The sequence below is a fragment of the Branchiostoma belcheri genome, unplaced genomic scaffold (assembly GCF_001625305.1).
Source record: "Branchiostoma belcheri isolate BF01 breed outbred unplaced genomic scaffold, Haploidv18h27 scaffold56, whole genome shotgun sequence".
NCBI lineage: Eukaryota > Metazoa > Chordata > Leptocardii > Amphioxiformes > Branchiostomatidae > Branchiostoma > Branchiostoma belcheri.
In genome coordinates, this window is record NW_017804198.1 from 36260 (window position 1) to 55186 (window position 18927).

Here is an 18927-nt window from a genome sequence, read left to right on the forward strand (position 1 = left end):
GGGTTTTACCTCCTACCTAACCGATCGTCGTCAGCGTGTCGTAGTGGAAGGTTGCCAGTCCAAATGGCTCCCGGTGACATCAGGTGTTCCACAGGGCTCCATTCTTGGGCCCTTTCTCTTCCTTCTGTTTATCAATGACTTACCTTGTGCAGCAACTCAATCCACTGTAGCACTCTTCGCTGACGACTCTAAATGTTTTAGGGAAGTCAGCAAGCTAAATGACTGTGTTAAGCTGCAGAATGACATCACTGCTATGTACAACTGGAGTCTTACTTGGAAGATGTCTTTTCATCCTTCCAAGTGTAACTTATCCGTTTAACTCGCTCTAAGAGTCCTATTGTGTACTCTTATCACATGTCTGATACTACAATTACATCTGTAGACAGTATGCCTGACCTTGGGGTCATTATCCAGTCGGACCTTCAGTGGAACAGTCATATCTTAAAGATGGTAGCCAGGGCCAATTCTATGACTGGTTTCATCAAAAGAACAGTCGGGTTCAACTCTAGCACTGATGTACGCAAGGCACTGTACACCACATTGGTGAGAAGCATCTTAGAATACTGCTCACCTTTGTGGTCTCCTCAGTCCCGCAAACTCATGTCCCTTGTAGAGGGGGTGCAACGGCGGGCGACTAAATTCATTCTAGGAGCCCACTCGAACACCCTGACCTACAAGGAACGTCTCTCCACCCTTGGTCTGTTGCCTCTTGCGCACAGGCGTGAAGTTTGCGACGTCATGGTGTTTATTAAGTCTAAACCAATTGTTCACAAGTATGTATCCTTCCCTTCCAGACCCTCTAGATACCTCCGATCGCACATGCTTACCCCCATTAGAGTAAGGACATCAGCCTTCAGCTCTTCTTACATACCAAGGCTGGTCACCATCTGGAATCAGCTGAGTCCTGTCCTCCGTAATATTGGGGTTCAAGCCTCTGAAATGTCCAACATCTTGACATTCAAGCGATCGCTTGTGAGTGCCACGTTTATGAGATTTGACACCCAGTTCAATATCGACGTTCCCTGCTCCTGGTCCACATCTTGTGGGTGTGCCTCATGCACTGCTTTAAGGCCGCATTAGTATCATAATTAGCTTTTTAATCTGTACATAATGACATTTGATAATTTTTGTACATAATCAATTCTCTGTATAACTTTTACCGAATTGTATATTTCATGTCCACTGATTTTTGATGTCTTATGTCTAATGTTTATTGTTTGACTTGGTTCCGTATTGTTTTGTATTATCATTTCAGGTTTGGGAGGACAACTTGTAAAGGCGTTGATACACCTGTTTTGTCCTCCCTTCCACTTGTTTTTTTGCATGTGGTGAATTCAAATAAAGAAATAAAGAAATAAAGCTCTTGGTGTAATGAGCACAGTGATATGAAAATTATTGTTCTGCAGTGTTCATAACTTAAGATATCATTAATAATAAATACAAGCAGACCGGTGGTCTTTCCTAACAGCCCGTCAGGCCTAACAACTAGCCCGCAAGTTTTAATTACAGGACCTTCGGTCTAAAGGCACTAGACTACATGTGTAGAATCCCAGCCCGCGGGCTGATTTACTCAAAAACCATTCAGACCGTCAGCCTAACTTCAGCCCGCGGTCTGGAATTTCTGGTCAAAGAGGTGCAAAAAGCCCAAAACAATGGCATGGAAGGCGTGAATTGATTGATGTTTGCAGACTGTCTGTGCCAATTTCAGCCTGGTGGGGTAAGGATTCATACCTCACGGACTACATCTCAGCCCGCGGTCTGATCCAAGTGATGTGTAAAACTTCATTCTCAGAGCAGAAAATAAGGAAGGAGAGCATAATCCACACCCATCTGTTAACAGTGTTGTACATTTTTGCCGCTTTCAACCTCATTCACTCACTCAATCACTCAGCTTCGCATGCTCTTTCCACTACATGTAGACCACAAAAAAGAAAGAAGAGCTTACAAACACGTTCTGTACCAGCTAGGGGTAGAAAATGAAACAATTTTTTCTCATGAGCATCCTGAATGTCATTGAAGTTCAGTTTAGTTCAGTTGAAACATTGGGAAAATTATGTTACAGACAGTTTTGCCAGACAAAATTCTAGTACTATATAATATGAGCAAGAAGCCTAATACATGCATTGCAACTTAAACCTGCTTTCAAGCAATGGAGTTATAAAATCCTCAGTCCATTTCTGTTCAACCATGGTTCAACAGTTCTCAGGTAATTATTCTGATCAAGGAACAATTGTTACTAAGTTTAGCTATTGTTCTTGACATGCAAATGCCACTGTCCAATTATCAAGTTGGACTGTTGTTGAGTTACACGTCGAATTACAGTACCCCTATCTGGGCAGCTTGTACTGGGTCACCCAGTAGGAGCCTGAAAAGATGACCGACTATCTTAAAAAATAAAACTAGGATTCTCATCATTAATTTCTTGTTCATAATCTAAATCTAATCTAATCATAATACTACAAACTAGTTGAGGGATAGAAAGATTTGGCCAAGACATGGTTCTCAACGTGTGAACCCAGGCCATCTGACACTGTCATTATATACAATGTCATAAGGTTTTCTGATTGGATATTTTTTCGGGCTATTGAGCTACCCAGTGCAAGCTGCAAAGACCATGTCACCCATGTCTGGGTACTAGTAGCCCGACCAGACTCTCTAATTTGATAATTGGACAGGTATGAATGATAACATACATGGAAATTAATTTTGAAAATTTTCTTCCTGCAGGAAATTTCTGAAGGAAAAACCTACTAAGACATTGTAGATTCCTGCAGATAGAATCCTTCCTAGAAATTTCGGCAGGAATGACTGCATAATAAATATATACAACTGTTAGGCCACACCAATATACATGTAATGTAGTCTCCACCAGACTCCTTTGCAGGCTAAATAAATAGTAGCAATCGGCTAAGGCATGGAGGTAGCTCCATGGCTAAGGGGAACATCATTGGCCAAAGGAGTTGGCCGGCCATAGAGACTAAATATAATCATGTCATTACTTGTTTCTCAGACTCATTCACTTGAAGAAGAATCCTGTTCTATAAAATTACAACATTACATCAATATTCTCTCAAGGTCACCTTAGTAATTGATCAATGATCATCTGATTTTTTGTATGTCATGACAATTCATGCAGTCTGATAACTCAATGAATGCTTTTGCTTCGGAAGCAAAAGCATCCCCTTTCTCCAGTTGTAAACACGTCTAACATGATTGATCAGATTCTGACTGGAGACTAACTTCAAGTTGTTGCTTGGAAGTTAGAACTTGTTAATTTTATCATAATCACCTCCCCTCCCCTTTTGTCACCCATTTTTAAAGAAACTGTGTTCTTTGTGTCTAGGGGATAACAAGCCTTTACAATGTAATTCATAGGCTTATTGAGGGATGTCTATTATCACTCTATGGTGACATTTCCTTGAGCAAATGTTGGCCCTCCAAGAGCCAAGGAGCTAGCCTGGCAGCAGTCTGGTACCCATGTAACAGTGGGGGGGTTATAGGCGCTACAGCTCGCCCCTGTTTCTTACACCCAGGCTACCTGGTCTGCTATCATACATGTACATCCTGCGCTGTACAAGCATTTTACGTTCTGTTCCTAAATTTTTGGGAAATATCCAAACTGAATGAACAGCTCTTTTCATTATATATGTTTCACAAATATTGTAACAATTAGAAAATTTTCTACTTTTTTTAAATCATACTTTGAAATTAGTAGAAACATTGTGTTTTTTTTCGAAATGGTTACAATTTGTAATGTGGAATATAGCAATATAGAATTGACTCTAGGCCTTGGGCAAGCACTTCCAATTAAATTGTAATTTAGACTTATTACTAGTGGTGCATACCGGTTCACTGGACTTGGATCCGGACTTGTAAAAATGTTTAGGTTCAAGTCCAAAAAAAACTAAAAGTCAAGAACCGAGTCCGGACTTATTACCATAAAAGACCATTTCACATACCCCTTTTCTTTCCAAACCACCTAAAACCTTCCGTAGATTCCAAAATGTTTGCTGCAAAATGAAGAAAACATTGACATCGGGCATCGTCAATTACCAGCCTCCATGTTATGTGGCCAAAGTTTCACCCAGACAACATTGCAAGGTTGCCAACATGCAATTTTGTATGGACTTGAATCCGGACCTGAACCTGAAATTGGGTTTAGGTATGCATCACTACTTATTACAAATCCTGTAAAGATTCTCATCATTAATTTTTTGTTCATAATCTAAATCTAATCTAATCATGACACTACAAACTAGTTGTGGGATAGAAAGATTTGGCCAAGACATGGTTCTCAGCGTGTGAACCCAGGCCATCTGACACTGTCATTACAATGTCATGAGATTTTCTGATAGGATATTTTTTCGGGCTATTGAGCCAGTGCCAGTGCACCCATGTCAGGGTAGCCCGACCAGACTCTCTAATTTGATAATTGGACAGTGGTCATTTGCATGCCTGGAACAATAGGTGACCTGAGGTATGACCCGCATGACAAAAAACAAAAGAAAATGTAACATGAATTTCCTAAAGCATTGTACAACTCCTTGCACTGAAAGCAAGTTCATGTTGCAAATGGAGGTATCAGCCCAGGTAGCACAGCAGGAGCAAAATCCACCTCCTCAAACATGTTCAAAAAGCTTTCTACTAGAAAGAGACTTTTTGCAGTCTTAATAGCAGAACAATTCTTCCCATGTACAGGAGAAATTCTTCCAGTAGAAATTTCTGAAGCTTTTGCAGAAAATGTTCAAAATGAATATTCATGAAAGTTATCATCATTCATACCTGTACATCATACTTGTCAATAATATGTAATCACTTATTGAAAATATTAGCTGAAAATGTGAAGGGTGTTTATTAATATGAAGTGATATGAAGTGAAGTGTAAACCATCATCAATCTGGAAGCATCAATTTGGAAGCATATTTTTGTTTCCCACTTTCTGTTTGGTGTTTAAAGTCTGAAGGTTCTCTATCATAAGGCCTAATCATCAGCCCAGCCTGTCCACAGACCGACAGGCCTGTTCAGGCCCGCGGGCTAACCATTGAGCCCAGACCTCTCATGAATTTATCACAAACTTGTTAATTACACAGGTGTGAAAATGTGAATTCTCATTAATTCAGTGGTTTTCATGGGGTGTTCATGAGGCTAATTGGATGCGGTCTGGATGCGGGCTGGCTAACTCAGGCCGCGGGCTAAAGTTTAGGACTGCAAGGCTAAGCTGCTGGGCATGACGGTGTGTGTTCTAGACCGCCAGGCTTGCAATTTTTAAAGTCAAATATCTTGATAAATTTGTACATTCTGACCATAAAAAAAGCAACCTGGTAATGAAGATAGCATGATCTTTCCAATGGCATGCAAAAGTTCACTGTACATCCAGGAATAGCAAAGTTGAAAATTAGGGGTTTCAACATAGGTGTCTCAAAATTCGGAAAGTGACATTCCAAAATTGAGGTGACCAGTGTTATCTCAATTATCGGTAGATACGTCTGATATTTCAAGGCGACTGTTTCTTGTTCTCAAAGTCCTACTCACCACTTTCCACCTCCTCCCCTCCGCCCTGACTGACCACCCCCATGCGGACCTTCCTGCTGACCTCGTACAGACCGTGGATAAACTCCTCGGCGGTCCCGCCGCGCTCCTGGTACAGGGTCAGCAGTAACGTGAAAGGGTCGTCCGCCAGCCCAAACCTGCTGACCTCTCGTCTGGTGAAACCCAGCTCTGCAGCAAACTGTCTCCAGTTCTCTTCTGATGTGATGCTGAGCATAGCTGGAACCACAAGCGTAATAAATAATTGTCAGGGCTGGAAATACTGGGTGCATGTGCACCTTAGTGCATCAAAAATTATGCGCCTAATTTTTTTCTGTGGGTGCAATGGTGCACCCAAATATTTTTGTAGGAATCTTAAACATAAGAAATGTATAATAGTATAACAGATATTCTTGGTCTCTAATACCCCCGTCACATTGCGCGTAAATCGATCGGCCGACTAGTTGGCGAGCTCAAAACGACATTTACGGCCGTAGTACGCCCGATGTTCCGTCGAGCATCGCGCGAATTTTCGGGATCGCCGGCGATTTTTTGGAGTCGGCCGAAGCTCGCTGGCACGCGAAACGTGTTCTTAACATCAGCGACTAGTCGCCGGCGATTTTTGAGGTCGCAGAGCTCGTTTCCAGCTCGCGCGTAGCTCGCCCGTAGCTCGTCCCTGTGCGGCCGAGAGTCGACCGATATTCGGACGTACATCCCACAAGTCTCGGCCGTATTTCGTCTTTGAAAATCGGGCGACGGTCGCTGAATACGGTCGACCATCGCGCGAGCTTCGCGAAATATTCGGGCGACCCTCTTCCGTACCTCGCCCGACTTGCGCAAAGTTTTTTAAAATCGTGCGTGCTTCGAGCGAGCTTCGTGCCAGTGTCGGACGAAGGTTCTACGAGCCTCGGCCGAGCTCCTGTGAAGTTATTATTTATTCAGCACCTGTGACATTTCTTTGAGATTGCATTGACAGTATACTGTGTAAAGTTTGCAGGAGCAACGTCCCACTGATTGTTAACGTTATGTTTACGAGAAAGTATAAAAATAGACAAAATCGTCCTTTGTCCTTTTGTTACATCAACATTCGTTAATGAACAAAAGCACTTTAAAAAGATGACGAGGTTTTAACTATATAAGGCCAAATGCCTAGATTTTTACCTCAACTGATTGAACGCACATGAAATCCTTTACTCTTGTCCTTTTAGGAGGTGTGTGCCGGCCCTTATTTCAGATGATTGTATTATAAATTAACGTTTACACTTGTTCATTCTGGAATGAGGTTGACTTTTTTTTCCTTAGGGTGCCTTCATGTGATAGATATCGATATTACTTACTAGTTGAAGTTTATATTGCATGGGTCTTTTTACCTCTGTCTACTTTGTTGACATTGAATGACTAATAATCTTGTTTACCGGAAGATTCATACTATTTTAGACACAAGTATACTATACAGGCAAAGTTTTAGAACAATATATATTGTTAGCTTTGTTCAGGTACACGTGTATAAAAAATTTTGATACAATGATAATCATTATGTCTTGTTGTACGTTTTGGTTGAATGGTGTAGAAATCGTGCCAGCATCGATAGATCGTCGACCGTAACTCGGGCAACGTACGCCCGTGTGTCTAGCGAGCTTCGGCCGACTCCTGTCTGGTTAAAAATGTGGTCGTTGTGTTAACCAGACGGTAGTGTACATTTGTGGCTCTTGTGGTAGTATTTGAGTTGGATCTTTCACAGAATTCCTGTTTCTATTTCTATTTCATTCTGCCAGTCCGCTCCATTACTTTGTTAAAAAAATATTACGACAGGTCAAACATAAAGATTGTCCAAACTATTCATTTTTAGGTGGATACACTGGCCTTGCTTCATCTGCTTGCCATGTCATAGGGACTTCATTATCATAGATGTATTCCCAAGCAATCGCCCGAGCCTCGCACAATGTGACCGCGACGATTTTCAAGCCAAAAATACGCGCGATCGTCGGTCGATCTCAAAATCGGCCGATCTTTCGGCGATTGACAAATACGGCCGAAGCTCGTCGACAATGTGACGGGGGTATAAGTATCAGAAAAATAACAAAATCTTTGTTGTAATACTTGTTTAGGATTTTAAAGTTAGCTCTCATTTTAGATTCAAGCTCAGAAGAGGAGCAGTAAGACCTGCAAGTAGGTTTTGTTTGATATGGTACATCTAATTTTTTTAGGTTGGGTGCACCAGTGCGCCTACTAAGTATTCCCAAAAATGAATTTCGAGCCCTGATTATCATTTATTAGTGATTGGTTTTTAACTTTATAACAATTACACAAAACTACATGTAGAAAGGTAACGTTTGCAAAGCATTAAATGCATGATCTTTACCTAGTTAACATCTTAACAAACTACTGATCTCCCTTCTTCTTACTCAAACAAATTCTATGATAACCAGCCTCTCCAACTCTTAATCTGTCCTGCAACTTGTAACATAATGTAATTCAACACCAAAGGGTATGTCTACTACAGAGTTGGCATTTTGGTGAACAATCAGGGGCAGTAAAAGTCTCAAAATCTTCAAAGTGACCTTTGTTTCATTATAGATATGTTTCCTCAAATTGAAGATATACGACAAAATACATGTAGGTCTTTCTTTGTGGTATGACTTGCATAATAAGTCAATTTTCTTTTGGCTTTTTCCTTTTCTTTGCAATAAAAACTCCCTTGGGTGACTCCACAGTCCACACTTTTGAAATTGTACCAGTAAAACTGCCTAATCCCAGAATGCCTTGCTGACCTGCGAGTTCCCTGAGAGCAACCACCTGCCACTCCTCGTCCATCTGGGGTGAAAGGTCAACCTCCTTCCCACTCTGAAACAAAGGGAGTGGTCAGCCTTTTTCTGTCCTAAATCACGTTGGCAGAATTTAGGCCACACCAATTTAATTTGTTGGTTCTCGGATTTTTTCAGAAAAAATATGAAGCGACAGGGCGAAAAAAATAAAAATAAAACAGGTCTAGGCATCCTATTATAGACTTAAATGCTACAAAATGAGCCATGAAGTCAACACAAAAGGCTGGGTTAAAATTTAAACAATGAATTTTGAACTTTTAATCAAACCACTGCAATGATAGATGGGAAAACTGTAACAACCAGGAAGAAAAGGAATGTCCTCAACTATTGGGGGGGGCAAAACATGAGCATTTTTCAGTTGATTCAGGATCAGAATCAAATTTTTTTCCTTTTGGAAATCAGAAAAAAACGAAGAGGCGAATCCAAGAACCAACAAATTAAATTGGTGTGGCCTTATTGTGCCTTCAAGCAAAACACATAAACCATGTATTACGCAAAACACTTCGACAGAACGTCTCGTATTTGCATATGACATGCCATCTATATATGTCAAATGTGTCAGAAATTTAATACATTGTCTGCAACGGGCAAAATTCTGATGCAACGTTGACCACACAATGTAATCTAACAAAAAAAAAAAAATCCAGTTTTTGCGCAGGAGCAGTGCATTCTGCTTGCATGTTCTTTTACTTTCAACAGGAATCAAGTGCTTTTTCCTCAATCTCCATGCAGATCTAGATCTTTTGGTGGCTGCTATTGAACAAAAAAATGCCTTAAACACATCAAAAGTAAGTTGAAGCCTAAACATCTGCTTGAAAACTGCTTTTTACTGGCTTCTAGTTAAGGTTTATGGTGAGGTCAAAGCATATTGAATTCTTAATCTTAAATCATGTTCAAGCAAACAAACAAAAATTAAAGCATGCAAGAACCACAATGTACTTACATTTTGTAAATCAAAAAATCCCAAAACTTAAAATATGTAAAATTGGAGTACACGTTATTTTATTAGCAGTAGACAAATTAAAGTATAGTAATTCAAGAAAAAGTGTGGCAAGAAAAAGGATTTTTACCTTTAAATTTGCATTTACTCTCATCTGCCGAATAAACATACCCCCCGGAATAAACGTACCCCCCGGACAAATTACCAAAATTGACGGGTAACCTGTGTCTCTTGTACTAAAATGCACCCTTACTGATATATGCACAAATCTTTAACTGTTATTTGCAATTAGGAATTTAAATAGACAAAAAAAAGAGCATTTGATATTTTGTATTTTGATAAGCACCACCCATGACAATAGAACATTCAGACGAATTTATGCACGCGGTGATTGCAAAAACCGGCCCGAAAATGACAAGTTTCTCGCTACAATATGCGTTTATAAACGTCTTCACGTCGATGATTTGTCAATTTTTTTCACACGAAGTTGAAAAAAATTACTGGTTTTCAAAAAACTAATAAACGTACTGTGCAAAATAAGAACGTACTGGGTGGATGTTTGGGCCAAAAAAAAATAAACGTACCCGTATGTTTATTCGGCAGATGAGAGTAGATGTAATACAGGTAATCAATCACTGATGATCTGCCAAATGAATATACAAAGTCATGTAAGCTCGAACTTTTTTTCAAATCAAAAGACTTACCTTTGTCAAGTTGAAGTGGAAAACCTGCTCAGAAACCCCCTCCTGGACCCTCCTCTCAACAAACACCTTCCCAAAAACCCCTCTCTCTATTGGTCGGTCCTTGAAGCGACAAGCGAAGGACTTGTCGAACTCCTGTCCGCGGAAGTCAGCCTCGGTCTGGGCCAGAGAGTCATCTTCTCCCGCATCTGTATCAGCTTCAAACACTTCTGAAACCAGCCTGACGGTGATCGCACCTGAAATGGGTCGGACAATATCAAGTCATTTATCTGTAAGAGCAGGACCTAACCATGTACCTGTACTGTACTGTACTGTACTAAAATTATCAGCACAGGTCTAGATATCTGATGTACTTGTACCTGAGCAAAATAAACACCTAATCCCCTTTAAGCAATTAATTCAATCAATTTGACTCATTCCTTAAATTTCTTTATGATTCACATCTAAAAAATTTCTGATTCTATTAATCAACCTGGTCCTCAAATTTTGGCCCCAACAGTTGAAGAAAGTCCTCTTTTACCTATTAATAAAAATGTTCAAAATGCAATGTCTAAATTTCAAACGAGTCTGTTCATGTGGTATTTTGAGTTTATTGCCCTTAGCATAGCATAGGATGCCAAGGATGCCTATTAGGCCTTTTCTTATCAATTACCATATTGCTTCATATTAACAAATTAAATTGGTGTGGCCAAAGGTATGTAAATTTGTCACATATATTGTCAAGCAAATCATTGACAATTTTCCCAATCTAACACATGAAACCTTTTCAATACAGTGCGTAACTGTTTTTAGACAACAAATTTTTAGACAAAACGAAGCCAAGCCAAGAAGAACAACATAGTATTACAAATAATTTTACAACCTACCCAGTTTCATGAGTCGTGGTTTGATGCTGCCCCCCACCCTGTGTTGGTAGTTTCCGATCTCAGGTAGCGGCTTCCCACTCCTGTAACAGATGACCTCTAACCCGAACGTGTGTGTCTGAAACTCCTGCATCAGGGCCTGACACATCATACTGAACTGTGTGTAGGGATAGAAGTATGACACGCCCATCTTCGCCGCGTGCATCTTCGTCGCTAGTATGTCCCAGAGCACGCGGTACCAGGAAAAGTGCGTCACGGGGAAACAGACCATGTGGTTTCCACCCTCCTCTTCGATACGGTGATCAACCTCTAACTTCTCCCAAGCGAGAGGCTCTTCCTCATTGGTCGGACTGTGCCAGACGGTTAGTGCGATGTCGTGACCGAACCTGTCCAAAATCTGGCTGTAATCTGGGATGGGAAGTTTGACTACTACAGGGTCTGTCTCTGTAGCAAACTGGTATCCGTGTGGACCCAGTGTTACCACAGGGGTAGCAATGGCACAAGGGGGGCTGTTTACTTCATCTTGTCCATAAGGGGGGTCTGCGTACAGCACCTTCATACTGGCCTCCATTGTAGTGTGAACGGAACCCTTGGGAAAATGTACCTCTGCTCCAGGCACCCCCTCCAGTTTCATAGTACCCCCTCCTGCTGACACAACCATTTTTGTCTCAGGATACACCCTCCGTATGATTACTGTGAACAAACTGAAGTGTGTTGTTCTTATAGTGACTTTTCCGTCGCTGTAACTCCACTGAGTTTCTGGAATCCGCTCCCATGTCGGCTTTTGTCCTTCCGAAGTCTGACTGCTCAAACACACCACCTTGTCGCAGGGACTGGGGTCTGCGTGTAGCGGCACGGTGATCAGGGCAGGTTCATCTGGGTAGAACTGAGCGCCGTGTGGTTCCATGCAGACAACACTGCTGGCGTGGACCGAACATTGGGACGTACGACTCACGGATTTTACCTCAGCTGGGAGGTACCGGACGTCTTCCAGAATGTCGAGGAAGAATTCCGCCTGGATGTGTCCGCTGCGGTTGTGCTCGGGGATAACGACCGACACTTGCTTGTATGTCAAGAGAAGGGTTCTGTCAGGAAGTCGCTTTCTCCTGGCCTGAAACAAGTCGTCATCAGAGTCCGAACCTACGTCATCACCATGGTAACAGCTACACTTCTCGTCAGTGTCGTCAAAATTACTGTCTCTGTCCGTTTCACCCTCGCTGTCGTAGTCGCCATGGCAACTTAGCTGGTCCTCATTGGTCAGGTCGATGGCGGCAAAGCCGTAGGAGAGAGAATTGATGTCAAAGTTGGATGAAGAGTAGTAGCCTCGATCACTAGATGACCAGCATCTGTCCCGACCGTTTCTACCACAGTTGACCATACAGCCTACAGCGCTACACTTGGAGTAAGTGGAAAATGTTTCGCTGGCTTGGTCTTCTTTGTCTGACACTTCCGCCACATTCGATGTTTCCAACTCTTTCTCCCCAACACTGCAAGGTTTTAGAGTGACAGAATTTAGCTGTTCAGCAAGTGAGAGTCTTCTTGGTTCAGATTTCTGTGGAGAGCAAATCTTTGGTACATCTATGTCGAAAAACTTCCGCAGCGCGTCCAAGCCAGCTCGGACAACGTCCCACGGAACGTTCTGAACGGGATTCCTGATCACATGGAGCTGCCTTAACGTCGGAATGCACAGAATTTCGGGACTGAGTATGCTGATTCGATTCCCTGAAAAGTTGACCGCTTCAAGGCTCTTAGCCTGAGCTAGGGTGGTTGGAATTTCGAGGATGCGATTTCGTGAAAAGTCCAACACCCTGAGGTGCGGCAGACAGGAGATTTCTGCAGGGACGGAATGGAGCACATTATCGTGTGCGTACAGATACTGGAGGTTGTTTAAAACTCCAACGGTGTGCGGTAAGACAGACAGCCGGTTATAGCTGATGTCCAGGTAAGTAACGGACGTGCACAGCGGAGGTTGGAGGATTTTCCACGGGAGAGAGGTGAGGTACAGACCGCGGAGTTCCACATGAGACCGGTTCCCAACACTGGCCTGCAACAGGATCTTATCTGCCGGGGGGAAGGCTTGTACTGCTTGCATTTACATCACCTGGAATACAAAACACTCAGTTAGCGCATATATAGAGGTAGAACTTCTTATAACAGTATTGCAACTGGCAATATCAAAATTATTTTTCTAAAGCAAGACAAAAAGAATTCTTGAAGAGAATGAGGTATTTAGCATGGTCGTCTTTTTTAAATCTAAACCTGGTTTATGTCTTAGTACTAGCATAAAAACGAATATTCCAAATTGAGGAAGGTCCATTTATTCTCCATCCTCAACTACTAGTAAGTACTTAGTACCTGTTGGTTATTTGGACTCCTGCACAGACTCTAGTACGGCAGCATTTTCTTCTAATTCTACAAGGGGCTAGAGTGACACTTTTCTTTCTTGACGTCCGACCATCTAGTACGCGGTCTCCCAAAAAGAAGCCACTGATGATCTTAGCTGTTTCTATAGTATAAACAAACAAATTGTCCTGGTAGAGCTTAGAAGTCTGTCTATATATAGCTAAGAGGCTAGCCTGGTGGAGGCTTATTTCTTTTGTATGACACACATCTACACACTAGTGAGTCTTTGTTTTATCATCTACATGTCATCATATTTAGACATTCCAAATTTTGAAAACGCAGAGCTATGTGTAAACTCCGTATTAGCGACCACCCTCTACACATAGAATCTGGCAGGCATAGCCGTACACTGTTACAAGATAGACTATGTAAATTCTGTAATAATTCTTGTATTGAAGATGAATCGCATTTTATGCTTGACTGTATATTATATGATAACGAACGTAAATCACTGTTCAGTTCAATTAAGTTCGACAAAAAATGTAAAACATTATCAAAGGAAGACACTTTTAAATATATCATGTCATGTACGAATATAGACGTCATCAATGAAGTATGTAAGTATATTTCAAAATGTTTCAAAAAGAGAGAAGAAGCCATTAGACCTTAGATCTGTATCACTTAAATATATATTTATATTTCTTTTTTAGCATTGTATACCTTAGACCCGATGTTAGCCTTTTTATATCACTATTGTTGTAGTACTCTCTAGTACATTGTACTCTGTACATCTGTGCATTTATCCCCCCGGGGAATGAACATGCAATAAAGTTTCATTTCATTATCATCATGCCCTGTTACTGAGCAACCGAGTCAACCTTCAAACTTATCTGAAAGCCAACCTCGTTAACCATTGACACACAGTGACAGATCTGTGAAGTGTTAACACAACACTTTCATTTTCACACCTCTGTGCCATTGGCAATCAGTGTAAAGTGGGATTAAATATCAGGTATTTACACAGAAAACAGTTACTAGTACTCATTGCAAGAAACTGAATAGAATTTGAAAACAGTACAACTTGTACTACAAGTCAGACGTTTCAAGTTGCATCCACTATGTTTTGCAAGGATGATACAGTTGCATTGATAGTTTTCAAATTCTATGCAGTTGCTTGACTAACTGTTTTTGGGGGTATCTCACTACCTGGATGTCCAACCTTCATCGAAAATTCTAGCTCCCTGCTGTGAAACCTTACACCCTTGTCAGGGCTCTCAAGTTCAGGCAGGCTGGGACAAAGAAAGAAAACAACAAACATGCCCAGACATGTCCCAGTTGCACCTGCTGCAGTTTCACTATTATATCAAATAAAGATTGTTATCATGAAGCCAGGTGTGAAAAATGAACAATAGTCAATACATATACCTCTGACAATAGCATCCCATCTGTGGGGCAAAAGCAAAAGTTACATTGTTGTGATGTTTTTTTTTGTTCAAGTACTTAGTATAGATTATGATTGAATTTGAATCATGAAATTACAACAGCCAATATTCCATGTAGGGTTTCATCTAGAATTTTGATACATGCATTAACATTGTGTGATTGCAAAGGAAACAAATTACGTTATCAACTTATAATACAACGGCCATTTGGTCTATCAGTTAATGATGGAAGGCTTTTCCGGATCTACAACTTCTAGGATGGTCCATGTATTTTATGTAGTAAAGTAAATTTGTAGTTGATAAAAAATGGCTTCTGATCATTTACAGGTTATTAAGTCTGGGGCTAATTGAAATGAAAGTGCCCAGCTGGTTTATTATATGCTTATAATCTGTAGCAGGGGTAATCAATACAGACTCCTTTAAATGGGATACATACATGCTGCTCAGCTGACAGTCTACCTAACCACAAATCATCTACTTGTAAATAATTATTTCTCAGAGTGTATAGGAGTTATATTCTAGCCTGGCTGCCATCCTCCATAGCTTCCGCCAGATCCCTAAATTATGTCGTGGTAGCCAGCGACATTAGGGAGTATTACAGTAATAAGAACAGATAACAAATGACAAGCATCATTGCATGTAACATTACATCCGATAGCAATACACCAAACTTTTAAAGTCTTCATGAGAAAAATATGATATCAGTGTCTCTGTAGCACTGTACAGTTGTTGTTTTTTTATAATATATCAGGATTCCATGAATAATGAATAAATAAACCTTATCAATTCTTTGTTACTTCAGTTAGTTAACCATTAATTCATGTACATTGTTTTAGATCTAATTTACAAGCCTCTATACAGTTATAACTTATATACTACTAGTAGTACTATATATATATAGCAGTCCTGGAACAATAATATTGGCTGGGCTCATTTGGGGGATGGAGGGGGTCTTTTTACTGCGAGTATTTTGATCAACCTGTCATTCACGAAACCGAGTGGCTGATAGTGGTTGTGGTCATACTGAGCAGATATAGTAGTAGTACAGACCTACATGGTAGACAAAAAAACTCCACCAACAAAGGCTGCCATTAATAAATTATGTACAACATAATTTCGACGAGACTTCGTTTGAACGTTAGTAAGAAGGAAGAATCAAATCAGGAAGAATCAAATATTATAACGCTACATTTCACTTAGCTTAGACCAGTTAGAGTCGGGCTTCAGTGTGGGAAAGACCATGATACCTCTACCTCCATGGTAAAACAAAGTAAGCGAGTGCGACCATGTTTATAAACTATGTGACCTTTTGTTATGATCTCGCAACCACAACTTGCCGTTTCAAAACACAGGAAACCGCCTGTCAGATAGCTGAATAATTCTGTACACAAAACATACCTGAGCGTGCCTGCGGTAAGCCACAAATCCCGGCGTCTTCCCACGCCAAGTCCCGCTGAGTCCGGCGTGTCTCCCCCCCGCCTGCCTCAACCCACGCTACGGTCGGGGTTTCCCCACCGTCATGTAACCAGATCCACGCTTCATACCTGCAAATTTCATCGTTTTTTCGCGAAAACAAAACATCGATTCTACTTGTTCACCTCTCCCCGTTCACCTAAAGCACATACTTAAAGATTGTCTTAGTGAAGATGATTGATTTAGTGACTAAATTGCTCTAAAATGGTAGAATATATGCTAATTTCATTGTTGACATGTTTTTTGTTGTCGAAATCAACCGCGCGGGAAGGCATGCGCGGGGGATGACGGAGCTAGACCTAGGTAGGTGAAGACTAGAATGGATCCGTATCTGGTTTAAATACCCCGTGACCTCTGACCGGTGACGTGTTCCACTCGTTCCCGGGGTAGCGCATGGTGCTTTGGGAACGACGCCATGGCGGAACCGGCAACTTCTGCCGTGACGAAGGGGGCGCAGCTGGCCCAAAGTAAAGAAATCTTTCTTTCCCTTAAAGATTTCGAGGATAATCTTGCCACTATCGAGAAATCCACAATGGTCAAGTATGTCCAGAGCAAAAAGGATAAGTTTTTCGGGGGAAAGGGTAAGTTTTTCATTCATCGTGTTTCTGACAAGTTTTCGCGCGAAATGCGCACTGTTGATGCTTAATGTACAGACGTTTGACTGGGTAAAAGTAACGAGTACGTGCCTGAAAAACCATAAATGTGATGTTTTGAGCTGTAAATGTAGGTCATTGACGGAGAATTGTCTATTTTCTTTGGGACCAAGCAGTATGCGGTGTCACTCTACGTGGTGTCTTATTAATTAATACCAGATGTCGTCCCATCAGTAAGAACCAAGAGCACCGAAAACCTCTATTTTAGATAGTTTTCACCAGGTTATTAAGTACGCACATGTGTTATGAAAATACAATGACAAAAGAAGCTGTAATACTGCATTTCTGCAAACTTTAATAGAAATACATTTGGTGGCAGCATAAGGATTGCCAAAAAATGAGTGTTGGAAGATGTGAAACAAATTTGAACCCCACTACTGTTTCAGATAAATAAGACTTTACTATATATAACGTTACTATAGATAACACATTTTAACAAACCACCCAACCACAGCCCTAGGAATGTATAACATCAAGGCTTACCCATGTATTGTATCTTAGAATAATGTTTCTCATTAAAAAATTCAACATCATAAGATCCATTGTGATGTATGTAATTCTTTTTAAACTTTGCAATTGAATAAATGATAGTACATTTGTACATCATACATGTACATACACTTGGCTTGGCATACATGCAGAATGCGGTTACATTGCCATTTCACAAATGATTTTCTAATGTCATAAAACATCTAACAGTAAGTTGATGAGAAAATGTTGTCATGTTCCATATAAATTTCTTTTCCATGGAACTAAAGTTTGCAACAAAAAAAAATTCAAAATTACATTACCATTCTATAATAATATGATGATCAGGACCTGGTGGCTTTAACAGTATGTACGCCTAGCAACCTTTGTTACATCATCTTTTACCTCCATGGTTACATTACAGCTAACTTCCTCCTTGGGTGAATCCTTTTCACTCATTATATAAGCATACATGTACCAGAAAGTACTATTATAAGTATATATTTTACATGGACTACCTGTAGATCTCACTCGTTAATATTTGTTGTCAACAAGCATGAGACATATACTAATTGCTATGCACAGTTGTGAGTTACTTAGCCTGAAGTTCAAATCTACACAAAGATTACAAAAAGTTGAAGACAAGCTGGGGCAACTGAACATATTAGTTATTTGGTAGTTGAGCTGCAGGCAGTTACTAATGTAGGTTTTCCTCGGGGATCTGTGCTGGCACTGCCACCTGAAATGTATGAAAACTAATTTTTAAATGTATAAAAAATACCATATCAAAATCATATGGAGTCATACAGACTGGGAAGTTATGTTTTCAAAAGAATGAAATAAAACAAAGGAATCTCCAGAAGATTTGAAAATAAGCGGAAACAAGCGAAGATAAGCAGAAACAAGCGAAAATGAGCCAAAGACATATGAGAATAATAGAAAATAATTATAAGACAAATATAAAGCGGCCCGTGGTACTCTCACCTCTAAAATAAAGTATGATTTCTTTGGCCTGAACATCCACCCAGTGACGTTCTTATTTTGGGATGGTACGTTTATTAATTTTGGAAAATCACTTGTAAAAAATGCCTGTACCTTTTTTCTCGAAAAGATGAATAAATTGACAAATCTGACCAATATTTGGTTGAAAGACATTAATAAATGCTCAAAATTTCATTTCCATGGGCGGGGAACTGGTGTGGTACATTACAGGTAAGTTAAGTTCATTTTCCATGGCTGGGGACCACGTGGGGTACCTTATAGGTGAGTAAGTTCATTTCTCGTGGCTGGGAGCCAGGCGTTTAGACCAGGAACTAGATAATTTACCTTACAGGTGTGACAGGTGAGTGTTCTTGGAGTAGAGACTAGATAACAGGCCTTACAGGTGTGACAGATGAGTGTACTTGGAGTAGAGACTAGATAACAGGCCTTACAGGTGTGACAGATGAGTGTACTTGGAGTAGAGACTAGATAACAGGCCTTACAGGTGTGACAGATGAGTGTACTTGGAGTAGAGACTAGATAAGAGGCCTTACAGGTGTGACAGATGAGTGTACTTGGAGTAGAGACTAGATAAGAGGCCTTACAGGTGTGACAGATGAGTGTTCTTGGAGTAGAGACTAGATAACAGGCCTTACAGGTGTGACAGATGAGTGTACTTGGGGTAGGTCCCAAGGCATGGAAAATGAACTTA

At 40.7% G+C, this 18927-nt stretch overlaps 1 protein-coding gene across 2 annotated transcripts in view; it reads right to left on the reverse strand.

Annotated features, from left to right (window-relative positions):
- Window positions 1–16353, reverse strand: part of LOC109481592 — a 17855-nt gene extending 1502 nt beyond the window's left edge. Inside the window, exons 1-5 of one of the 2 annotated variants that reach the window (XM_019784177.1) lie at window positions 16039–16353; window positions 10859–12956; window positions 9996–10228; window positions 8298–8370; window positions 5533–5766 (exon numbers count right to left, since the gene is read on the reverse strand). In XM_019784177.1, coding sequence (XP_019639736.1) covers window positions 5533–5766; window positions 8298–8370; window positions 9996–10228; window positions 10859–12947 — 2629 coding nt within the window. In that variant the 5' untranslated portion in view covers window positions 12948–12956; window positions 16039–16353. Of the gene's footprint in view, window positions 1–5532; window positions 5767–8297; window positions 8371–9995; window positions 10229–10858; window positions 12957–13210; window positions 13317–16038 lie in introns of those variants that run through there. The other variant, XM_019784178.1, reaches the window with a different exon arrangement.
- Between the last annotated feature and the right edge of the window lie 2574 nt (window positions 16354–18927).